At 40.9% G+C, this 26,582-nt stretch overlaps 1 protein-coding gene across 2 annotated transcripts in view; it reads right to left on the bottom strand.

Moving 5' to 3' along the window:
• TM9SF2 (transmembrane 9 superfamily member 2) overlaps window positions 1–25,578 on the bottom strand; it is a 64,786-nt gene extending 39,208 nt beyond the window's left edge. Inside the window, exons 1-5 of one of the 2 annotated variants that reach the window (XM_054446026.2) lie at window positions 25,444–25,561; window positions 23,548–23,735; window positions 22,555–23,227; window positions 6,609–6,676; window positions 4,168–4,261 (exon numbers count right to left, since the gene is read on the bottom strand). In XM_054446026.2, coding sequence (XP_054302001.1) covers window positions 4,168–4,261; window positions 6,609–6,676; window positions 22,555–22,725 — 333 coding nt within the window. In that variant the 5' untranslated portion in view covers window positions 22,726–23,227; window positions 23,548–23,735; window positions 25,444–25,561. Of the gene's footprint in view, window positions 1–4,167; window positions 4,262–6,608; window positions 6,677–22,554; window positions 23,314–23,547 lie in introns of both variants that reach the window. The other variant, XM_054446025.2, reaches the window with a different exon arrangement.
• Window positions 25,579–26,582: the final 1,004 nt, after the last annotated feature.

Genomic DNA, 26,582 nt, shown 5'->3' with positions numbered 1-26,582 from the left:
ACCCCTCACCCCTCCCGAGACAGATCATATTTAGATGAGGGAGAAGGCCTCCTACTGGTCTCCTGGCTTCTCCCCTCGCACCCCCATGGTCCATTCTCAGTACAGCAGCCAGGGTGACCCTGGTAAAATCGAAGCCTACTCAAAATCCTCCAGTGTTAACTAACCATCTTGCTCAGATGTAAAGGCCAGTCCTCACAGTGGCCTCTGAGTCATTCTACAATGTGGTCCTGTTACTTCTCTGTGCTCATCGCCTACTATGCTCTATCTTGCTCACCTGCTCAAGTTGCACACCTTGGGGCCTCTCTTCAGCTAGAACATCTCCCCTACATATTCACATGGCTCACTCCCTTACTTGCTTCAGGTCTTCTGCTCAAATGTCACCTTCTCGGTAAGGCTTTTTTAATTTAAGATTTTAAATTCACCTTTGCAGTAAGCCTGTTTAAAGTTAGAAATTCCCCACACACCTTCCCAGATTTATTTTCAATAGTTCTTTCATCAGTAATTGAAACATATATTCTGGTAATTTATTTTGTCTCCTCCCCATCAGCATGAAAGACCCATGAGGACAGAGACTTTTGTTTTGCTCAGTGCTGTATCCCATCACAGTGCCTGGCACATGAAAGGTACTGAGCAAATGTGTTAACTGAGTAAATGAATATGAGTGCTTAGATCTGAGATGAGATTTTATGGTCCTATGAAATGTGGTTCCAGCTTCACATAATACACACAATGTCTTGCACTGTTGTTTTCCTGACCTAAACAGAAGTCAAATATAAAAGATGGCAAAGCAGACTGGGATTTTATTTTGTTGCTGGTTGTTACCTCAGTTTTTACAGATCTAAAATAAGATAAAGCTGGGTGTAGTGGTTCACACCTATAATCCCAGAACTTTGGGTGGCTAAGGCAGGAGGATTGCTTGAGCCCAGGAGTTCAAGACCAGCCTGGGCAACACAGTGAGACCCTGTCTCTCCAAAAAATAAAAAAATTACCTGGGCATGGTGGGCATACCTGTAGTTCCAGCTACTCAGGAGGCTGAGGTGAGAGGATTTATTGAGCCTGGGAGTTCAAGGCTGCAGTGAGCCGTGGCCCAGCCCAGGCCACAGAGTGAGACTCAAAAAAAATAAAATAAATAAATACATAAAGATAAAAATCCTTGAAAATAAAGAATCAATAGTGAAGTGAAAAATATTGGTCAATACATTTACGGCTGGCTTACACCTTGGCCTTAAAATGTGCCTGCTCTGTCCCTTTAAGTTTGGGGCTTTAGTACAGATATGGATCCTGAAACATTCCACAAGACTCAGGGAAAATGTTGGGTACACAATTTCTCCATTCTAAAGCTCTCCTTTTATTATATTTAACCTCAACTTCTACAACGAAGGATTAAATCTGAAAAGCACTAGGCCCCAAAAAGGGTCCTGTGTATAAGCAAGGAACAGTTCTTGCACAGAAACAGAAATGTGCCCAATGACGTCCTACTAAGGGGAATAACCTGCCTTCAAAGTCTGCCCCAAGGGGCAACACCTCTCCATGGGTTTGAGTATTTTGCTGGGTTTCCCTGTTTCCTGCTAGGGACTCCTGCTGTCTTCCCAGTTCACTAAGGGCATTACTGATGTTCTTCCCACCCATCATTTCTCAAGGGCAAGACATAAGTAGAGAGATGGGGCTGAGAGGCTGCTGGAATATTTAAGATTGTAAAATTTAATAAGCATGCCTGAAAACAGTCATCTGCTATAAGAAGAATGCAATATCATTCAAAGTAATCTTCCAAATATCCCAAGAGGGAAGAGGTGTTTCACAAGTTACATGCCTGCCCTGCTCAATGGCACCCATGTCCATACACTTTGAGTTCCTTCCTCCTTAATGACTTCATCCCATTAGGCCTTTGAATCTACTGCGTTTAGGAAACTTTAAAAGTTACTGGCAATTTTAGGGTAGACAATTTCAGATTAGAATATTTGAAAGGGGGCTGGACATGGTGGCTCATGCCTGTAATCTCAGCACTTTGTGAGGTCGAGACAGGCAGATCACCTGAGGTCGAGAGTTTGAGACTAGCTTGGCCAACATGGCAAAACCCCGTCTCTACAAAAAATACAAAAATTAGCTGGGCATGGTGACACACGCCTGTAATTCCAGCTACCTGGGAGGCTGAGGCAGAAGAATCACTTGAACCCAGGAGGCGGAGGTTACAGTGAGCTGAGATCTTGCCACTGCACTCCAGCCTGAGCAATAGAGTGAGACTCTGTCTCGAAAAAGAAAAAAAAAGTATTTGAAAGGCGTCAGGCGGTGGCTCACATCTATGTCTATAATCCCAACCCTTTGGGAGGCTGAGGCAGAAGGACTGCTTGAAGCCAGAAGTTCAGGACAAGCCTGGGCAACAGAGTGAGACCTTGTCTGTATAAAAAATTTAAAAATTGGCTGGATGTGGTGGTATGCATCTGTAGTCCTAGCCACTCAGGTGAGTGAGACAGGAGGATCACTTGAGCCTAGGAGTCTGAGGCTGCAGTGACCTATGATTGTGCCACGTCACTCCAGCCTGGGTGACAGAGCAAGGCTCCATCTCTTAAAAAAGAAAAGAAAAAAAAGAATATTTGAAGAGGATATATTTACGGTCAAAAACGATCAACTTGTAGTGGATTAAATTTGCACAGCGATGTTTCTTTTCCCCCAGGGCTTCACAGTGTAGGTGCAGGTGCTGGAGGGAGTAAGATGGTTGGTGAGACGAATCTAGGCTTCAGGATTTGCTGGACAGATAATAAATGTTGTGCTCCATATCATAAAATGTTGAGGGAGATGGGGGTGCCTCGTGAGAAAGCAGGGAAGGTGGCTATGTATGAGGTCTAAGACATAGCAGAGACGTGAAGCCGGGAGAGGAAGCTGTTGGGCTGGGGAATAACACCTGGAGTCAAGTTACAGCCATCAGAACACACATTGTCATGTGGACAGATGCCCATGGTAGAGAGTTAAAGGAAAAATGTGAAGTGTGGCATATAGTATGTTAAAACAAATAAGTAAATCTAATCTATTTAACATAAGCTTATAGGTGTATGAAAATTTTCAGGAAATTTTAATAACAAACTGTGAAGTGGAACTGCACATTTATTATTATTTATTCTTCTGCATCATTTAATTTTTTTATACGGTGATACATTATTATAATAAACTACTTTAATGTTTCTAAAAGCAAAAGACCATTGTTCTTTGTACAGCAGGAGAACAGATACAAAACAAACAGGGACTATGCAATGTGGAAGGATAACAGGCTTAAAAGATAATAGATTTAAAGGCAAAAGAATTCTGAGAGATGATGAAGTACATATGTTGAAAAGAATACCTTATATTGTGCTTAGTTTGGTTTAACTGGTGTTCGAAAAATGTACCAAAGATGTTCCAAATACATCAAAATAGAAAGGTTAGGCTAGGCATACTGGCTCAAATCTGTAATCTCAACACTTTGGGAGGCCGAGGCGGGCAAATCACTTGAGTTCAGGAGTTTGAGACCAGCCTGACCAATACAGTGGAACCCCATCTCTACTAAAAATACAAAAAGTTAGCTGGGCATGGTGCTATGCACCTATAGTCCCAGCTACTCAGGAAGCTGAGGCACGAGAATTACTTGAACCCGGGAGCCAGAGGTTGCAGTGAGCTGAGATCTCACCACTACACTGCAGCCTGGGCGACAGAGCAAGACTCTGTCTGGAAAAAAAAAAAAAAAAAGAAAGATTAGCTTCCAAAAATCCCAATGCAGGAGCCCAGGCAGCATTGTACGTGCTAATGGAGAGTGTCTCTAGATACTGCTGGAAAACAGGGGGAAAGAGACACAGAGCAGCTGAGACAATCTCTCATGACTGGAAGCTGGGTTCCAGGACCCAGGTTTCAGGACCCTCTCTCTGTAAAGGAGGCAGAGCATCTGAGCCCTGCCCTTTAAGCCACCATCTTAACATTCCTAACATTAGTTGTGTGAATGTTCATTAAGACAGACTTATCAATGACACACTGTGAGAAGGAGAAGGATCCTTCTAACTTTGATTTTAAGAAACTATTCCTAGATGAAAAAGAGAAATGAACTCCTCCTTAGCAATGATAGCTGAGTTATCTCAGGCTTTTCTTAAATAACAAAAACAAAAGCTGTAAGTAAATAATTATTATGTAACACTAAATACAAACCTTATATGGTGAAGGTTCAATTCTTTCCCCGAATAGTACCTGTCCAAGATTTTCAGATGGGCGCTTTCCTTCTGATGCTTGGCAAAAATCAAACCTGGGAGAAGAATATTTAAATTTTCACACATAAAAGGGAACGATGAAATATCAAACACCTAGCCAATCTTGAGAGCAGATTAGGTACTGATCATTCTAGCAGCTCTAGTAGATGAGTAAGAAATCTATCCATACTCCAAGTCCTATGTACCATATCTCCCCCCATAAAAAAAAAAACACCTAAAATTATGCCTTCGAATATTTTTTTCTAAATAACATTCTCTTATTAGAATGCATATTACAAGATCTTTTAAATTGACTCATAATTTATTTTTGTTCACTCCAATAATAAAATTATTTAGATCCTTATTATTCAAGCAAATTTTGCATAACTTATCTCCTTTCTATCTCTTTCTAATTCAAATCTTTAATTAAAAATGACATTTCAGTAACGTATGTCAAGTCTACCTGCAGTTCTGACTCATCTCAGTACACTTGCCAACGCATCCCAATATGTGAAGCACGGCTAAACAGACCCTCTGTGAAGAGTGCTGTGGAGAAGATGTAGTCAGTCACCTATAAGATTCTCTGTGTTGTAATTCCCTTGTATTACTAACCAACTTTAATAAAGTTCTGTTTAAACATTACAGCTTAATTTCAGCTTTGCCACAGAAAATTAAAGGGCAATTCTGTGCTCACCCTGGAATGATATGGGGAATATCCGAGATCAGTACAGTAATAGTAACAGATTAGTGAGATTCCTAAAGAGGAAGGTGGGTCTCTGGTGATTAAAAAAAAAAAACTGGGGCTGGGAAGTTCCCAAATGAAGATTCTCCACAGATCCACTGACTTTTCCTAAGGATATCCACAAAGATTTAAAGATGTTTAACAAAACAAAAACTAGAAAAAAATTTAAGTATCCAATAATTAGATGAATTATAGTCTACCCATTCATGTACTTTGTATTCTTTTCTTAGACATACTTAGGTATATGAATTCTTTAGGATAGTCGTAACTTTTTTGTGTATGCTTTTCTCTACAGCAAACTATTTTCTTTTAAAACTCTTAAACAGCTGAGAAATTAAACTAAATTTTAGCAACAGTTTTAGACCCAATATGGTATACAATGGTCAAACGAATAAAGGATATTCATGCAGCGTTTTTCACAATATCAAAAAACTGAGCCAGGTGCAATGGCTCATGCCTGTAATCCCAGTACTTTGGGAGGCCAAGGTGTAAGGATCACTTGAACCCAAGAGTTTGAGAACAGCCTGGACAACATAGTGGTACTCCATCACCACAAAAAATTAAAAAAAAAAAAAAATAGCCAGGCATGGTTGCACATGCCGGTGGTCCCAGCTATTCAGGAGGCTGAGATGAGAGGATCACCTAAGCCCAGGATGTTGTGGCTGCGGTGAGCCATGATCACGCCACTGCACTCCAGCCTGGGCAATAGAGCAAGACCTTGTCTCAAAAACAAACAAACAAAGAACCTGGAAATAATCAAATGTTGGTAAATAGGAAACTAGTGAAACTAACTGTACATAGAATCTATACAATTTCTAAAATGGAAATAATAACAGCTACTAAAAAGAGTGAGGTAGCTATGTATTGACATGGAAAGATGCCCACAATATATTCAATGAGAAAAACAAGGTGCCAATCAAAAATAATAATATGAGCCAGGTGCAGTGGCTCATGCCTGTAATCCCAGCACTCTGGGAGGCCGAGGTGGGTGAATCATTTGAGCCCAGGAGTTTGAGACCAGCCTGGCTAACATGGTGAAACCCGTCTCTACTAAAAATACAAAACTTAGCCAGACGTGGTGGCATGCATCTATAATCCCAGCTACTTGGGAGGCTGAGGCAGGAGAATCGCCTGAACGCAGGAGGCAGAGGCTGCAGCAAGCCAAGATCGCACCACTGCACTCGAGCCTGGGCAATACAGTGAGACTCTGTCTCAAAAAAATAAAAATAAAAATAAATACTATGAATCTACTTCTGTTTAAAACAAAAATGTATAAATGTGATTATATAGATTAGACTATTTATTCAGAGAAAAAATGTAGAGGTAGACATCAAAGTAGTTATTTCCGGGAACTGATTATATGGGACATAAAAATTTTGTTTAAAAATATGTGGAGCTATTTGTAATTTTAAAATGTTAAGAAAACAAAATAGCTTTTTGTTTAGTCAGATAAAAAAGGAAATCCATTGTTTAGTCAGTGCTTCTGTTGTATTACAAAGAAACATTAAAAAAAAGGCACATTTTTAACAACACCTTGGAAGAGTACACCTTAAAAAATATTTTCAGGCTTGTCCATAACTGTGAGAAAACAAAGTTCTCAATGTACAAAATTCTGATGAGTCACATAAAATTTTATATAAAAGCCAAGCTGAAAAACTTACGCTGTGTATTCATAAGGAAGAACTGATTCCACTGAATCAAGTCTGTTCACAAAGAGTTCTATTTCGGCCTGAAAATAAGGAAACACAAAATTAGAATATAAACAACAGGACACAAAGCCTTAAATCATGCTTAGAACTGCAAAGAATTTGACATGTCTGAAATGTAAAATGTTATAATTCCAGGCAACTTTAAACAATTCTCTTACAATTCCATTCACTGAGTGGATTTATATACATTTAAAATATACCAAAATAGGGCCAGGAATGGTGGCTCACACCTGTAATCCTAGCCCCTTAGGAGACTGAGGTGGGAGATCACTTGAGGCCAGGAGTTTGTCACTAGCCTGGGCAATACGGCGAGACCCCGTTCCTACAAAAAATTAAAAAAAATTTTTTTAAATTAGCTGGGCACAATGGCATGAGCCTGTATTCCTAGCTACTTGTGAGGCTGAGGCAGGAAGATCACTTGAGCTCAGGAGTTTGAAGTTACAGTGAGCTATGATGGCGCCACTGCACTCCAGCCTGGGTGACAGAGCAAGACTGTGTCTTAAAATTTTTTTAAATAATTAATTTTAAAAATACACTAAAATAATTTTCAGAGTTACAAATGTCTCCAATAGTTTTTAAATGCTTTCTAAATTTTCTAAAAAATTAATAAGATATTTTAACTAGAAGCATTTATCATATTAACATAGATGCTGTTTTTAAAAATCTGGTTTCCAAATTTGGTATTACACTCTGCAGCACAAAAATTTTTATTTTTAAACAAATTTTTAGCATTTTCACAGGAAGCAACCAAGAAATGCTAACAAGTTGGTTCAAAATTTCTAGATTAACTATACTGGAAATACAATTCCATGCACATGTGTACTCTTAAACACACGGGGATAGACAATGACCACATGGTCCAACTTTGAAGGACCTCTTCCATCAATTTAAGAACACTGAACTACAAGGTAGTAGCTGTGAAGAAGGTGGCAATGACCAGCTCAAGCTCAACAACAGGGTAGAGGGAGATAAGCTGTATCAACTTTCTGGGAAATATAGGCTAATTTTAAGCTACACTTTCCTACTGAAGTTTCCAAAATTTCTCCCAGGTGTAGCTGAAGTTCTACAGGACCCATAACACTGACCCACCCTCTCAAAAAAGGAGCTCAGGCTACTCAAGACAGAATTTACTAGCTGAAGAAGCCAGCAAGTCATGTGTGCCCTGAAGTACTTTTGGTGCTAATCAAAAAATGATTAAGAGCTGTTTAGCTGGGACAAGTATTTATTTCATAGAGTTAGAGCTGTACACTGCCTTTGGACTAGTCATGAGGCTTCTGGGAGTGCCACGGAGCCACATTTTTCATTTTGATCTCACTTACTAGTGCTGTCAACAGTCCTCTACACTTGCTAACATCCCCCAAAGCAAGATGAGACGGTTGGTGTACAATTAAAACAAATCAATAGTCCATTGCCACCAGAAAGGCAGCAAAACACAGCAGGCAAGATTACAGGTTCTGTAGCCAGACTGCCTGGGTTCAAATCCCAGTGCTATCACTTGTCTAACTGTGTGACTGTGGTCAAATTATTAAACATTTGACCACATGGGTAAAATGTGCTTCGTGGGTGCTTCAGTTTCCTTATCTGCAAAATGAGGATAACAGTATTTCTCGGCTGGGCACGGTGGCTCATGCCTGTAACCCCAGCACTTTGGGAGGCCAAGGCGGGCGGATCACCTGAGGTCAGGAGATTGAGACCAGCCTGGTCAACATGGCAAAACCCCATTTCTACTAAAAATACAAAATTAGCCGGGCGTATTGGCACATACCTGTAATCCCAGCTACTGGGGAGGCTGGGGCAGGAGAATTGCTTGAACCCTGGTGGCGGAGGTTGCAGTGAGCCAAGATCACACCACTACACGCCAGCCTGGGCAACACAGCGAGACTCCGTTTCAAAAAAACAAAAAACAAAAAACAGTATTTCTGTCATAGGGATAGGGAGATTAAATAAGTTAACGTTTATAAAGTACTCCAAATAGTGCCTGACACATGAAACACTATGCATTTGTTAAAATAAAACCAAATACATTTAGTAATATTCAGAAGAGGGAAGTGTTCATCCACTAAAATGCTCACCCAATATTCATGCTATACAACGGAGGGCATTAGCCTTTGCATGTAATACCAATCGCTTCTCGGCCTCTTGGCTAAGATCAAGTGCATGTAATACCGAAAACAGTATCATATGTGGCCCCTACACCTCTACTCAAGTGAAATTATAACTCAACAGCAACACAGCCTTCAACATAGCTAAAAAGGTAATAGGACATGATATTGTAGCACTACAGCATGCTTGAATTAACACAAATACATACAACCTTTGTGAAGGCAAAAATTCCCATTTTGGCCTTTGCCAAAACAATTTCCACTAATTAGAAAGGGTCAACACTGCTATGAAGATATGTCAGAATTCAAATGATCCACTGAACATAAAGAAGACTGAAAGGTCTCCAAAACACTAGTCCAGTTCCTACCTCTCGATTTCCTTCTAGGAAGGAATGTAGTAGCTATTATACTCTACACAACTTTTCTATGTTTTGTGTTTCAAAATCTGTACAGCATTGTCAACACATCAGCCATGTCCCTCTTGCTACAATTAAGCGTATTCCTCACTCTCAACCTTTCTCAGCACAAAATGATTAGGAAGCAAGACTCTGAAGCTAGGCTGCCTGGCTTTAAATCCTGCCTCTGACACTAGCTGTGTGATTCTAGGCAAGTTTCTTCACTTCCCTGTTCCTCAACGTTCTGATCTGTAGAACAGAAGTGATAATAATCCCTACTTCAAGAAGTTTTTGAGAAGATTCAAGAGCAGCACCTGGCACAAAGTACCGTATTTACTATTACATAGCCATGTCCAGCAGAGTTTTAAGCAATGATGGAAATGTTTTTCAAATATGGTGGCCACCAGCCACATGTGACTATTGGGCACTTGGAATGCAGTCAATGTAGCTGAAGAACTGAATTTTAAGTTGTATTTAATTAAACGTAAATAGTCCCAGGAGGCTAACGGCCTCTGTGTTAGACCAGAAACAGAAAGAACAGCATGATGCTCGGCACCATTTACAGCCATGTGTCACTTAACGACAGGGATGTGTTTGGAGAAACGTGTCATTAGGGGATTTTTGTTGTGGGACCATCACAGAGCATACCCGCACAAATCTAGATGATGCAACCTACTACACACCTGGGGTATATATATATGGTGTGTTCCATTACATACTTAAACAACATGTGATTGTACTAAATACTGTGGGCAACTGTTAACACAACGGTATTTGTGTAGCTAAACACATCTAAACACAGAATAGGTACAATCAAAATGCAGTCTAAAAGGAGAAAATGTTACACCTGCATACGGCACTTACCATGAATAGAACTTGCAAGGCTGGAAGCTGCTCTGGGTGAGCGAGCGGTGAATGAAGGTGAAGGCCTAGGACACTACTGTACACAACTGTAGACTTACACACTGTAAACTTAGGCTATGCTAAATTTTTTTAAAATAAGGTAATTACACTGTGATGTTACGACGGCTATGATGTCACTAGGCAATAGGAATTTTTAGCTCCATTATCATCTTATAAGGCCACTGGTCTGTCGTTGACCAAAGCGTTATGCGGTTCATGACTGTATACAGTGTTTCTTCATCTACTTAACATTTTTCCTCTAGCCACTACAATCTTTTCTTTTCCTGGAAAAATGATGCTAATTTCGTTAGTCTGTCCAAGAGGCTAGCAAACTTTTCCTGTAAAGGGCCAGAGAGTAATGTTTTAGGCTTTACAGGACATTGGGTCTCTGCCACTGCCGTAGTGCAAAAGCAGCCGTAGACACTACATCCACAAGTGAGCATGGCTGTAGCCCAATAAAACTTTCACTTACGGCACTGATATTTTATTCTCATGTAATTTTCACTCATCACTAAATATTATCCTTCTTTTGATTTTTTTTCTTCAACCATTTAAAAATGTAAAAACAATTCTTAGCCTGAAGGCCCTACAAAAACAAGCAGTAAGCTGGATTAGAATTCTAGTACATCCTTCAGCACTGTTTTCCAGGTATTTTTCAGTATTATTTGAATTCAAATCTCAGAGGGTCGAACACAAGGCATAAAGTCTGAAAGCCTGAGGCCATGTGAAAAATTTTAGGACACTGTCTCAGGGCATATAAATTTAGGGTAAATGTTTCTCCCATTTCCACCCAATTGATGAAGTAATACAAATTTTTGCTTAGCTTATGATGTCCTCTCTGAAGTTTCACGGGACAACTTTTGGCTCTAAGATTGAGGGAAAACATTATTCTCATTTTCTGCACTCTCTCCTATCTCCTTTGAGTCCCAATCTTCTGAATCACCTATCTCCTTGATCATGCCAGCTGCTCTTCTCAGGACCTTGCCCTATTCTCATATCCTTCTTAAAAGGCATGTCATGGAGAATTATAGCAGAGTTTAAGATTTACATGTTAAAGTTTCATGTAAGTATAGAATAACACTGTTACTTTCATTAGCCTTTCTACCCAGAAGCTTAAATTCTTCAAGGACAGTTCTTTATTTCCTTCCTATGTTCTAAACTGATAGCTTGGAGCTCATCATCTCAAAAACATGGTAACTGTTTCTCTTCAGATACACTTTCTCAATTTGTCCTTGACCAAATTAATTTACTTTTTGCTGTCTCATATAACTTGAAGAGAGCTTCTGAAAATATATTTTCATTAGCTTTACATTATGCTACATACAGAGATTTGTACCAATGGCAAATTAAAACATTTCATGTGCATTCTCTTTTCTAAATTTAAAACCCAAATTAGCCTCAAGCACCAGTCCTGGAAATCTCCACTGTCAGCACTCCCCATGGATTTCTCTCACTCCACCTCACTCAGCCCTTAAGCCAACCCATGCCACACTTCCTTTAAATTCCATTTTAACCTTTAAAATGCAATGTTGTCAAAACTTTAGAAATCAAATTCATTGGCTCCTTCTAAAACTACAGCAAATCTTCTAGTAACTCTAGAAACCAGGAAAACTTCTTTTCCAGAAACCATGTTAATCTTCTGTTTATATAACTTGGTGTCATTTAAACCAATTACTATCACTCTTATTCCATTTTAGTACATAGCCCAAGGGGGGTTTTCACACCCTTTCCTCCCTCATTTTCTTATCTACATGTTATTAGTTTTTATCCACCTACATTTGGCATTTCATCTAATATCTAATACCCATTAAATTTACCTTATTTGTCAACCCTTCCTGATCTGATGAAGCAGCTTCCAATTCTCCTCCTTAGAAAGAATGTATCATCAGAATGCTGGGTTCACATCAAATCCTAGGTCTACTTTTATTAAGTGCTCTTGGGCAAGTAATAATTTTGAATGTGGGAACTGAATGATATCATAATAAAATAGAAAACAGTACACGCAGAAGCTGGTCCATAATTGGCACGCAATAACTATAACAAATAATAAACATAGCAGCTGTAATCTATTATCTTAAAGAAACTGGCCATTCCTGAGTCTGAATAAAGGTTTATCAGTATAAGGGTTTCTGTGAAAGGCTCTTCCTTCCTCTCGTCTCCCATCCATCCAAGTAGTGCAACTAGGCTATTTCAGTCCTTTTTAAAGGACACTAAGACATTCAGCCTTCTGAACCTTGTTAATGCCTATCCATTATACTTGTCCTGGCCACTAGTCTAGGGAAAAGGAAGATAATAACTATCATGCACAATTCTGATAGTAGCCTCATGAACTAGGGATTCCTTGCTTCTTTAACACGAGGAAACAAGTTAAAAAGCTGGACTGCAGAAACAGAGTGGGTAAACTCAACTGTTGCTACCGTAACTTTTTATTTCTGATGCTTTTATTCCTCTACTTTTCTTCCTTCTTGTCTCTTCTGACACCTTTCCACACTACTTTTGTAAGAAAGTCTATCATAGATATCAACACTAAATTATGGACCTATTTTTGATGTTCAGCAAAGTAATCAAACACAGCTTGAATATTCAGTTCATCTTAGCTTTCATAGCACTTTCATTCTTCCTTTTCTAAATTGTGAGAATCTGAAATTTTAAGAATTGCCATCTCACACATGCTGAGGAATGTGAAGTCAATTAAAATTAAAGTCAACCTTAACACAGAATATAGAATACAGCCATTTACAATATATTTGTAAATATGCTACATTTGCAATAACTCTAAATATCAACTCTTGCAGCAAGACAAAGAAATTTCAAAAGTGTCATAAGAATGAGATCCTCCTAATATGGCAGTGGAACAGTTGTTAAAAATTGGAAGAAAGGAAATGAGACTGCCGGGGAGTTTATATGGTTCAATAAAGGGCTTCAAGCTGAACCATGTGAAAGTATGCCACAGATGTCATGACATTCACCCCTATAAAACATAAATACACACAAATAAGACAAGTATGAAAACATGTAAACAACTGTTGATTCTAGGTGGTCTAGGTGAGCGAAAGGTGATCATTACACTACTCTTTCAACTTTTTGAATTTTGAATACCGTCACAATTAAAAGCTAGAAAAAGGGCTTTAAAGTTGAGAGTAGACCTTAGTCTCACTGTAAAGCAACAGAAGACAAACGAAAACAATAAGAAAGATTTAAAAAGTAAAATTTAGGGTGGAAAAATGTTCCAGGAGCAGGAACGATGATCTCAGGAGAAGCCAATTTATTAAACAGGAAAAAATAGTAGAATTTGCAATATATTTGAAAACCAAAGAACATTTACAACAGATCCTGAAGACCACGAGAAACTCAATCAGCCAATACATGTATTTAATGCCCACAAAGTCCTATACTAGACATTTTGGATGATAAAATAATACAAATTCATGAACACTTGCCTTCAAAGAATTTATAATCCAGATGGAAATACAAGGCACGTGTTTGAATATATGTCCTTGTCTAAATCTCATGTCAAATTGTATTCTTCAGTGTTGGAGGTGGAGCTTGCTGGGAGGTGACTGGATCATGAGGGTGAATTTCTAATGAATGGTTTAGCACCATCTCTCTTGGTGCTGTCCTCCTGATAATTAGTTCTTGTGAGATCTGGTTGTTTGTAAAGTGTGGCACCTGCCCCCACTCTCTCTTGCTCCTGTGTAACCATATGACATGCCTGCTCCTGCTTCATCTCCTGCCATGAGTAAAAGCTCCCTGAGGCCTCCCCAGAAGCAGTGATGTCGGTGCATGCTTGTACAGCCTGCAGAATCGTGAGCCAATTAAACCTCTTTTCTTTATAAATTACCCAGTCTCAGGTATTTCTTCATAGCAATGCAAGAATAGCCTAATAAAGAAAATTGGTGCCAAGGATGAGGTGTTGTTATAAAGATACCTGAAAATGTGGAACTGGTTTTGGAACTGGGAAACAGGCAGAGTTTGGAGGGCTCAGAAGAAGACAGGAAGATGAGGCAAAGTTTGGAACTTCTTAGACACTGTTTAAATGGTTGTGACCAAAACGTTGATAGTGATATGGACAGTAAAGTCAGGCTGCTGAGGTCTGAGATGGAAATGAGAAGGTTACTGGGAACTCGAGCAAAGGTCACAAGTGTTATGGTCTCAGCAAAGAGCTTGACTGCATTCTATTCATGCCCTAGGGATCTGTGGAACTCTGCACTAAAGAGTGACAACCTAGTATATCTGGTAGAAGAAATTTTTAAGCAGCAAAGTATTCAAGAGGTAACCTGGCTGCTTCTAACAGCCTACCTTAGCTGAAGGGTCAAATAAATGATTTAAAGCTGGAATTTATATTTAAACAGGAAGCAGAGCATAAACATTCAGAAAATTTGCAGCCTAACCATGTGGCAAAGAAAAAAAAAGTTTTTTCTGGAGAGAAATTCAAGCAGGCTGTGGGGCAACTGTGTGCTAGAGATATCTGCATAACTAAAAGGGAGCCAAGTGCTAATACCCAAGACTACAGGGAAAAGGCTTCAAAGGCATTTCAGAGATCCTTGCAGCAGCCCCTCCCACCACAGACCCAGAGGCCCAGGAGGACTGAATGGGTTTATAGGTCAGACCCAGGGCCCCACTGCCCTGTGCAGCCTTGGGATCCCAGCATCCAGGCCACTCCAGCTCCAGCCATAGCTCAAAGAGGCTGAGGTACAGCTCGGGCTGCCATTTACAGAATGCAAGCCATAAGTCTTGGTGGCTTCCATGTGGTGTTAAGCCTGCAGGCACACAGAGTTCAAGAGCGAAGAATGCTTGGCAGCCTCTGCCTAGATTTCAGAGGATGAGAAAACCTGGGTGCCCAGGGAGAAGCCTGCTGCAGGGATGGAGCCCCCACAAAGCACCTTTAGTAGGGCAGTGTGGAGGGGAAATGTGGTGTTGGAGCCCCATTCAGAGTCCCCGCCAGGGTACTGCCGAGTGGAGCTGTGAGAAGGGGGACATTGTCCTCCATACTCCAGAATAGTAGATTCATTGGCAGCTTACACCCTATGCCTGGAAAAGCTACAGGTGCTGAACAACCTGTGAGAGCAGCTGTGGGGGTTGAACCTTGTAAAGCTACAATGGTGGAGCTGCCCAAGGCCTGGGAATATTTACCCAATGCCTATAGCCCCTTTGTGTCTTGGAAGTAAGTAACTTACTTGTTTTTGCTTTTTTATTTTACAGGCTCATAGGTAGAAGGGACTTTCCTTGTCTCAAATGAGACTTGGGCTTGGGACTTTTGAATCAATGCTGCAGTCAGTTAAGATTTTGGGAGACTATTAGGAAGGCATGATTGTATTTTGCAATATAAGAAGGACATGAGATTTGAGTATTTCTCCCCACTCAAATCTTATGTCAAACTGTAATCCCTAATGCTGGAGGTAGGGCCTGGTGGCAGGTGACTAGATCATGGGGGTAGACGTCTAATGAATGGGTTAGCACCATTCCCTTGGTGCTGCCCTCGTGATGGTGAGTGAGTTCTTGTGAGATCTGCTTGTTGTAAAGTGTGGCATCTCGCCCAACAGAAAACTCTTTCACTCCTGCTTTTACCATGTGACATGCCTGCTCCTGCTTCACCTTCTGCTATGAGTAAAAATTTCCTGAGGTTCCCCCTAGAAGTGGAGCGATGTCCGTGCCATGCTTGTACAGCCTGCAGAACTGTGGGCCAATTAAACATCTTTTCTTTATAATAATTACCCAGTCTCAGGTATTTCTTTATAGCAACACAAGAACAGCCTAATACAGCATATATTAAAAAAAAAAAAAAAAGTGACAGCACTTATTTATATGTTCTTGGAGTAGCTACTGAATCTCTGTGGGGGGTGTGTGTGTGTTTGTGTTTTGTTTGTTTGCCTTTTTTTTCCCACTCTAAACATCTTTATTCACCATCCAAAAGAGTTAAGTCCACCTCCTCCCAGAAATTTGTCTTAAATAGAGACAGGCAACTCTAGATTATCACTGATGTGACTAGAAAGAGCTTCAAGGGTTACTTGCTTCACATTCCCACTTTCAAACTGTCCCCACCTAGGTTATTTCAAGCATGCAAAGTTTTGACAACATGAAACATTTTAAGGAAGTTGCAGAATCCTATGTCACTTAGAGAAAACAAGACTGATTACAATCCTGCACTACGAAATGTTTTATGGAAGTGGTTTTATTTAGAACTCCACAGTCTTCCTTTTAAATTTCTCTCCCAAATGTACAATTTTATTTCTAGTCCTAATCTGCCGATTCCATACCTGATCCCAGCTATGGTCACAGCCAGTCTATTTTTTTGTTTTAACAAGGCACATGGGCCATGCCACAGGACTATACTTTTTCCCATTTCCTAGTTCCTTTGTTTCTGCTTTTATTCCCACCTTATTCTGCTATCATCACATCTGTCCCACCCCACACTTACAACTGGATTTTCAAGGGAGAAAGGAATTTCAGTGAAGAGATGTGACTGTACAAGGGTCATGGCAAATGACAAGTCACAAAAGGGTTTGAGATATGGAGGCCATAAAAAAGGAAATCTATGGAAGCTTCAACTCCTTAATATTAGAGCAGTCCATAGTGGCGCCTTCTTGAAGAAGGGAAGTCTTAACTCAGGCACAATAAAAGTCTCAAGAGCAATGCTGGGACTCACAAATGCTTATTTAAGAGCTCTGAGTTATCCGATCAGCAATGCCCAACAACTGATCTTCTAGATAATTACCAGGGTTCTTTCCCCAAAGCCCTGAAAAATACAATTTCAATTTTAGACTATATCAACAAAAGAAGTAAATATAAAACCTGACTACTTAAAAATTACATAAACATATCAAAGCTGCAATAAGCTATGACTGCACCACTGCACTCTAGCCTGGGTGACAGAGCAAGACTGTTTCTAAAAAATAAAATAAAATGAAAATTACATATAATAGATACAGAGTGTTTTCTGGAACTGTCAAAGTCCAGGGTGATAAGCGGTCAGGGATCCCCAGGGGAAAGGGAAACAAGAAGAGTGCTCAGAGTAGAAGGCAGTGGTGAAGAGCCTAGGCTTTGGACTCAGTCTTGGGCTTGTTTGCATTCTGGCTTTACTACTTACTAGCTTTGTACACTTGAGACAGCTACTAAATCTTATTGAGCTTCTGTTTCCTCATCTAAATATCACAGGGATGTTATGAAGTTTAGCTAAGGCATATACAACACACACAAATCGTAGTCTTTACCATAATTATTAGCAAAGGGCAATAAACAGGTTTGAAAAGTGAGAAGAGGAGCAAAAAAAGAAAAAATTCACAAATTTCCTCCAAAGCCTTTCATAGATAGTTAATTTTAATGAAAATAGAATGAAATTGTTGGACACATGTAAAGCAGCTACAATTAACTACAAAACTTACTGAGAGACCATGGTGACAGTAAGCTACAGGAGAGAATAGGGAAGTAAGGGCTTGGGCAGCTGGGCTCTAAGGCTGACAGTGCACAGACCAATGTCTGTAGTGCTGATGTGTGTCTGTGTGTTTGTGTTGGGGGTGTGAGGTGTGGAACATATATCTGTGATTTGTTTCAGATGTTCCAGTTTACACCTTTGGAAGTTCAAGCTTACACCCACTTTGGTGAGGGGCCACAGGCAGAAAGACACAATTTTATTCATAGACTTTTGTTGCTTTCTTCATTCTAACGCTCAGATTCATTATTATGAACAATCACAGTCTTAAAATAATTTTACTTAAAAATTTAATTTCTGAAAGGCAAACTATCTCAGTTTCACATATCTTTTCAGAAGAAGAAGAAACAATTGTTGGAATATATATTTACCATAGTCAAAGTAAGTCCTTCTAGTGCCAGATTTCAGATTTGAAACAGCAACACCCAAACACTAATGAGTTCCCAGAAGCTAAGAATCAATGCTCTTATTCCAGAGAAAACTATGAGAACGTGAAACTACATATTGATAAATATTTATCACTATACCAATAAATACACATACAAATTTTTTTTTCTTTAAATACTTCAAAATCTTCAAACTACTTCTATGGTCAAATTAAAACAGGTACCTATATATTCATTCTGTGTCTGTTCAGATCAACATTCAGGACTATTTTCTTAAAGTTGACTCATTCCAATATTTATACACAACTGCTCCCAGAATAACAAACACAACTTATAAAATGCTTCTAAAAATAACTACCAAGAAAGGAAAGTATGACTGAGTAAATTTCCTTTTTATTAAAAAGTTGTTAAACTAATTTATTTAAACATTGTTTTTAACCACTGGGGGTATAATTGGTCATTTTTTCTTACAACAAAGGAAAAAAAAAATCTTAATCTTTCATCTAAGAACGTGATCTATCCATCAAACAGTAAAAAAGTGGCAGACATTTTGGAAAATTAATACTATTTTTAGTTCTTAGTTCTGAATTCTGGTTGACAACCCAATAATTACTTGAAAGTTAAAAGCAGCAAAGGTGAACTGCTCACTAATCTTCACCTCTTAGCCATCAGAATGCCACTCGGCACACTAAGATTTGATCTAAAGCTAAAAAGCACAAAGCTAACTGAAATAGTCAAAACTTTTACAAACTAAATTAGAACTGTGTATTTTATCCTGGAATATCTATTCACTTATAATCAGGGCTTTATTCTACTTATTTCAGTCACACAGTGTCCCTTGATTTTAAGAAAGTAAAGTGAATTATACAGGAAAGGAATACCATAGCTCAATCTTTTATTACTATGGTTTCAAAACCTAACAAAACAAGGCAAATAAAAGAAAAATATTAAAAGACACAGAAATTTCAATAGCAATGAAAGTAAAACATTTAAAAAGTGTACAGGCTGGGCGTGGTGGCTCAAGCCTACAATCCCAACACTTTGGGAGGCTGAGGTGGGTGAATCACCTGAGAGCTCAGGAGTTCGAGACCAGCCTGGCCAACATGGTGAAACCCCATCTCTACTAAAAATACAAAAAAGCCGGGCATGGTGGCAGGCGCCTGTAATCCCAGCTACTCAGGGGGCTGAGGCAGGATAATTGCTTAAACTCAGGAGGTGGAGGTTGCAGTGAGCCAAGATCGCGCCACTGCACTCTGGCCTGGGTGATAAGAGCAAAACTCCGTCTCAACCAAAAAAAAAAAATAAATAAAAAAGTCTTAGGGACCATCACATCACTATTAAATTGATAAATAAAAATTAAAATGATGTGGTAAGACAAGGTATTATTTAGTTAAAGGAAATCAAACTTATCATTGTTGAAAGAAATCTGGCAATACTAAACAGAACTAAAAACTTCTTCTTGTCTTTACCTAGAATTTTATATTTGGGGATATGCAAATAATTACTGCTAAATACACTGTAGCAAAGCTATTCATAATAGAGAAAAATTGGGCCCAATCTAAATGCCCTACAAGTAAGAATGGTTAGGCAAACCACAGATCGTACAGGAACAAAATGAAACAGTATAGGCTATAAAAAGCAATAAGAATGTGCACCTCCTCAATATTCAAATGCACGCACACGTAAAATAAGTTAAAAAAAGGAGGCCCTGAAAACATACTCACAGTATCTATGAAGGCTAAGAAAATTAATCAGAAGTTACAGCAATATAAATAGAATTTTATGTTCACTGGACTCCTGTTTCTCTGCCAGTAAATTCAACATAAGATAATTTTTAAAGAGAGAAAATTACTAAATCCTCAGCATTCTTCTGATTCTCTCTCAATTTACATCCTGAGCTAAATGCATGAGACAAACTTTACAGTACATAAAAACACTCTACTACCTAAATTATATATAAGTTGAAGATATATTTGTTTCATCTCTACACTATCACAACAATGACAAATATTGCACTTTTCCTCTAAGAAATGCAAAATACCTTTCAAGGGGAATATGTCATAATCAAATATGATTATCCCTATTTTACAGACGGAAAAACTGTTGGTAACAGTATCAATGACCTGCCCAATTTCTCCAACTTCAGATTCACTAACTTAACAGCATCTTTTGGAAAGAATTATTTCCATTTCACAACTCTCATTTCTAATTTTTAAAAGAAGTTTCTTCCACTTTTCTGAATAATGTATACAAGACTGCCCTCCTTAACAAATACGAAACAGAGGAGAATAAATTAACATCCTGATTGAAGTAATACAAATTTCAACTGTTTACTGTTATTTATAGCATCTTCTTTGAAAAGCAAAGAAAATAAATATTAAAGTGTATTTCAAATTCTCTGCACCAGTCAGTCACATCGTAGGAAAAAAGCTGAAAGTACACCCTCCTGCTCTTCTAAGAGTTGTTTCCATTAACCAGATGTGAGTGTAGCTGGCAATAAAGATAAAAATCCAAACATTTCGGAAAAATGATCTACTCTGTCTGTTTTATCCCTATACCTATGAAAATTAAACATCCAAAATGACTCCCAAGATTAACTAAAAAATAACTCGAATACAACCTAGCCACTTACCAAAGGACCCGTTGAGAAAACAATCATCTAACTGGCAGACCACCTATAAGTTTCACTTATTCATTTTCTAAGTCCATCTCAAATGTCACTTCTTCTTCTTCTTTTTTTTTTTTTTTGAGACAAAGTCTCGCTCTGTTGCCCAGGCTGGAGTGCAACGGCGTGATCTCAGCTCACTGCAACCTCCGCCTCCAGAGTTCAAGCGATTCTTCCTGCCTCAGCCTCCCGAGTAGCTGAGGTTACAGATGCCCGCCACCACGCCCAGCTAATTTTTGTATTTTTATTAGAGATGGGGTTTCACCATATTGGCCAAGCTGGTCTTAAACTCCTGACTTCAGGTGATCCACCTGCCTCGGCCTCCCAACGTGCTGGGATTACAGGCGTGAGCCACCACGCCTGGCCGTGTCACTTCTATAGAGCTTTCTCTAAAGACTCTAGTCCGCTGATGTTTCCTCATTTGTGTTTTAGCACACTTTGGACATCATCCTGTGTAACAGATCAGATTTCAATAATCTGTTCATAAGCTTATGTCCCTTACTTTGAGGTTCCCAGAGGGCAGGAAATGTATTTTTCATCTTTGAGGCACTAGGAATAGAATATACAACTGCTGTTAAACTAAGACCGAACACTAGGCCTTAAAGGTTGGTTACTAAAATATTTAATGGAAAAACCAGTGTACTTGCAAGTCTAGATCTCCCTTCCACTTGGAAGCACAACAGTCTTTCAGTCAGAATCCTCAAAAAGGAGTGAAAGCTTCTTGCACTGCAGAGTATGAACTTAAGTACTGAAACGCTAACTGCAGACTTGAGTAAACCTTAAATATCCTTAGATATTTTTTCAGATACAAGGTTTTGCACAGATGTATAAACATGTCATTCAGGATAGCTGACAACCTAAAAAGAAACTGCAAAATGTTATGAAAAATTTAAAGCTTATCTAATGCCCTAAAATAACCTCAAAATTCACAGCTATAGTAAAGCTAACTGTAATAAAATAAACACCAGCTTAAAAAAATCAAACTTAATAAATAAGCCTATTTATAGATTGTAAAAGTTTGTTGAACGATTATTTGAATTGTTAAAATCATTAAAGGTTTCAAAGAGATAATCATCCCCCAAATGTTAAGTTTTAAATAAACTTAACAAAATAATTGTGTATGTATACTGTAAAGCCCTACACTATATAACCTAAAAGTAGGTTACTTTATTTACGCCTCTTTTACTAGCAATTAAACTGAAAACCTTGAGTGTGAATGTTGTAAGAGATCAAAGTTTTCAAGACTTGCCCTAGGAAAATACCAGTTTCTCCCATCATTTGCCCCTTTTAAGTGTTTAAAACCATCTCAGAGAAAACAGTGAGACCTCGTATCTTTTTTTGTGTATTAAAATCTTTTACACTTAAAAGTCAGAAATCAAGTGTCTCAACCATTACAGCAACTCTTTATCAATGCACTTCGTGCGGTTCTGGGTGTTATACTCCACAAATAAGGAACCAACTTCTAATTGTGAAGCGAGGTATCAAAGTCCTAGAAAGAACAAGCTCTCCTAACCAACTAGGAGGTTCCAGGAAAATGCAATTAAACAGGAAGCAATGAAGTTAAAAGCTAATGGAAACTGTAACTAGGCTGAGTGCTGCTCACATGCAGGGAGTCGGTCACCCGCTTCCTCAGCGTACATGATACAGGGCTGTGAGCGAACACTCACGCGTGGACCTGCATACATCCAACTCCAAAGCTCTGAGGCTTGAAGCCCAACTCCAAGGGCGCTCCACACGGTCCCTGTTCCAGGAAAACTGAATACAGCTGCTCGTGCTACCTGGCCCGCAAGACGGGAGGCGAGTCTGAGGCCCATTGCATCCTCCAGAAACTGCCCTTGCAAGGGCTGTTCCAGAGCCCCCCACCCACAGCCCAGCAGACCCCAAAAGCTTCTGGGGAAACTCAAGCCCACCCACTGCTACGCCCCCTTCCCTCGCTCCCACCCGAGGATCAGCTCCCCCGGATAGGGACGACTTCCCCTTCCAACAGTCCATCAGAGGGCTCGTCAGGCCTCACCCACCTTGCACTCGTCGCTCTTTTTTTCTTCGTCGCAGAAGTTGACGGGCGCCAGGCCGGGCAGGTAGAAACCGCCGCTCCGGCGCGGGCCAGGAACCGCCCCCAGCAGGAGCAGCGACAGCAGCAACAGCCGCGGCCACCGAGGTGGAGACAACACTGGCAGCCTCGCGCTCATGATAGTTGTTTCGGGGAAAGGGCAATCAAACCTAGGGGGTGAAGAGGGAAGGAGGGGTGGGGAAGCTTGGAGACGACTACAAAGCCGCGGGAGATAAAGGAAGCCGACCCCCGGACGGCTAGTTCCGGTTGCGCTAGGAGACACCCTGGGTCCGGCAACAGAAACCGAACCGGACCGCGACAGAGCATGCGCACCGCCGTCTGCACATGCTCAGTGAGAACGGTCGCAGGCACCAGGAGGAGTTTCCGGGAGGGAGCGGGGGCCAAATCCACTTTCCGGGTTTTCCGCGCGCCAGCTGAGGTGGTTACTGGGAGAGGTGGTTACTGGGAGAGTTGTTCCGGCGCTCACGTTCCAATTCCAAATTACAAATTCCGATCTAGAGCTCCCACGCTTGGGGGCTGTGGAGCGCTCGCCAGCCGCTCCCCATTTGCTGCTGGGTCTTACGAATTTCTCATATCCATCATACAGTTTCTTTATCACACTGTCCGCGGCACGCCAGTCCCTATGACAGAAAGCACCTGCTGTTTGTCTGGAGGCGGAGTTGGTGGCGGAGAGAAAAAGTTCTGGAGACACCCGGTTGGGAGCAGGCTAAGGAAACAAATGGGGAGGAATTAGCCACAAATCCTCAAATAGACAGCTACTCAAAGGCATCTTCACGGACAATTTCCAAGCATTGGATGCAGTGATGCATTCTTGCGTTGGGCAGTGATTGTGTGCACACATCTCTTTAAGGGAGAGTGAAAATGGGGTGAGGAGGAAAATGGGAGTAGGATAGAGGGTAGCGTTGACATTTATTTTCTTCAAAGGAAGACCCGAGCATACCTGAGAGCTCAGTGAAGAAAGTAGTTCTGGCGAATCGGATTAATATGGTATGATCAGCCTTTAGCAAGATTCTATCACTTTTCCCACTGATGATGTGATACGGTGTCCGCGTGTGTAAGTGCACACACGTGTGTGTGTGTGTGTGTTGCATCTTCTGAGTATTTTTCAAGGAGAAGCTTTTTAGTGATCTGAAAAAGTCAATTCAGTTAGGCACTAGAGTTCAATCAAAAACTTCGGAAGAGTGCATCATCTTAAAGTACATAGAGAGAATCATGACCTCCAGCTCAGAATTCAAGAATAGGCAAGTTTGTGAAATAGTAAGCTCAGAAAAGTTGAGGGCCAGCGAACTCCTATTTCAAGTTCTTGCGGGTGTTTGTACTTTTTTTCCCAGGTAAGGTTTATAACTTTCATCAGATTTTCAAAGGGACCTAGGACCCTGCAAATTGTTCCATATAGTGGGGTAGCCAAGTTAATCAAGAGAGAACTGAGAAGTAGAAAAGAACCTTCATCTTAAGGTTGTTGTGAAGATTAAATCAAAAATGGAGGGAAAGTGCTGAGCACATAGCTTGGCCCAAGGAATGGCACTTTTTTTTTTTTTAATAACAAAAACTAATCTGGTAGGGCCTGGGCAGAAAATTGTGCCTAGGTGGCTTCCCTTTCATGTCCTCTCCCTCAAATAAATCAACATATTCGCTGAACTTTGGGATAGGGAAAAATTGTAAAATATTCTGTGTTTGGAAGTCATGGAGATTTCCAATATAACAAAAGGAATCAGACGTTTTCTCCAAATATTAAGAGGAGGAAACAAAAATTAACATTTTTGCTCACTATCTTCTTTTTCTAGGACCACTAAAACTTGACCTTCGGCCGGCGCGGTGGCTCACGCCTGTAATCCCAGCACTTTGGGAGGCCGAGGCGGGCGGATCACGAGGTCAGGAGATCGAAACCATCCTGGCTAACGCAGTGAAACCCCGTCTCTACTAAAAATACAAAAAAATTAGCCAGGCGTGGTGTTGGGCGCCTGTAGTCCCAGCTACTCGGGAGGCTGAGGCAGGAGAATGGCGTGAACCCGGGAGGCGGAGCTTGCGGTGAGCCGAGATCGCGCCACTGCACTGCAGCCTGTGCGACTGAGCGAGACTCCGTCTCAAAAAAAAAAAACAAAAAAAACTTGACCTTCATTATATCTCACTGCCCTCATCCCAAACATTTCCTCTCCCAGTTTTCCAGGAAACGGCATCGCTGCCCATTTCTTCTCAGGCCCCAACCCTGGAGGAGAACCTAAATTTCTCATTTCCTCACTCCCTACCTCCAGTCCTTCAGCAAGTCCCGTTGGTTGGGCTGCTAAACTATGGACTAAATCCTTTCAGTACTTTCCATGCCCACAGCTACCACCCTGGTCCAAGCCAAATTCTTAGTTCCCCTGGACTTCTTACTGCAGTAGCCTCTCAGCTTCCACTCTTGGCAAATTCAATTTTATAAAACCTTGAAATCCCTTAATACCACTCGTCTGCTTAAACCTCGGCATCCCACATTTACCACTATCAGCAAGGATCACGTTTGTTTGCTGTCTCATTCCCCCATTTATATGTGAATTCCACGGGTAAGGAAGGGCCTGCTCCTACATCCCACACCTCTACATCCACATAGCCTAGAGACCGCAGGCGCGGGGAAAGCACTCCACGACCATCACTGGCCAGGCCACAGGAGTGCTGGATCTAAATTTGGAACCGGACTTTCAGAGATGAAATAAACCTGAGGTTTTCCAGAGGCTTTTAACCTTCTTTTACAGCCAAGGATGCGCCTAAGAAAGGGGAGAGGCTTCCGTGACTTCCTGCAGTAACGCAGCCACTATAGAGATTGAGACCAAAACGACTTGGGAGTCTAAAAGTCTGCAACCTTTTCCACTCCAAAGCTCGATGTTTCCTCAATCCCCCGGGCTCGGCATCAGCAAAAACCCGGAGAAGCGGGCCCTTTCTCAAAGAAAATGACCTCCACACTCAGGCTACCAACTCGACCGGTGCACGTATCACGCATGCGCAGGGCCGGCCGGCCGCACCTCGCCAACTCCTATTCCGACACGTCATCTAGGTCGGCCGGGGTCCGGTGGGAGGGGCCGGGGGCGGGGCTCGGACGTGGGGCGGAGTGGTCCTCCTACTTCCGGATCCGGCCTCTCCTGGCCAAAGCTTCACTCGCGGTTCTTTGGTTACCTGGCTGCGGTGTCTACCCGGTGCCGGGGCGTGGCGGAGAGAGATCGCCCCGCCCTCCACGCAGGCCACAAAATGGAGGTCCTGCGCTGTGGGCGTTTGTGGCCTGGGCGCTGTCGTGCCGAAAGACGAAAGTTAGAGTGACAATTCCAGTTGCAAACTGGAAAGAAATGGAGTTTTTCCTTTATTCTCCCCATGATCGTGACGGTCCTTTTCTCAAAGTACTAATACTTTTAATGGGACTGTAAAACTTGAGGGATATGACTCTCTCCTCTCTGCTTCAGATTGCATTTGCCAACTCTGATTTACCGCCAATACTATGGTGCTGTCATATTCATAGAGACGGAAAGTAGAGCAGTGGTTGTAGAGACAGTCTACGGAAGGAGGGATGGGGATTTACTGTTTAATGGCATACAGTTTCAGTATGGCTTGGTGAAAAAGTTGGGAAGAATGGTGGTGACTGCAAAACAATGCAAATATGCTAATGTCACAGAAATGTACACTTAAAAATGCTTAGAGGGTAAGTTTTCTATTATGTATATTTTACCACAATTTTTTTTGTTAATGCAACAGAGTCTCGCTATTGCCTAGGCTGGAGTGCAGTGGTGCGATCTCAGCTCACTGCGACCTCCGCCTCCCTGGTTCAAGCGATTCTCGTGCCTCAGCCTCCCAAGTAACTGGGATTACAGGTGCCAGCCATCACGCCCAGCTAATTTTTGTATTTTTAGTAGAGACGGGGTTTCACCATGTTGGCCAGGCTAGGCTGTTCTCGAACTCCTGAACTCAGGTGATCTGCCTGCCTTGGTCTCCCACAGTGCCAGGATTACATGC

The sequence above is a fragment of the Pongo pygmaeus genome, chromosome 14 (genome assembly GCF_028885625.2).
Source record: "Pongo pygmaeus isolate AG05252 chromosome 14, NHGRI_mPonPyg2-v2.0_pri, whole genome shotgun sequence".
Taxonomy (NCBI): domain Eukaryota; kingdom Metazoa; phylum Chordata; class Mammalia; order Primates; family Hominidae; genus Pongo; species Pongo pygmaeus.
The sequence above is the reverse complement of the archived record's forward strand: the minus strand, read 5'-3'. Positions and strand labels throughout refer to the sequence as shown.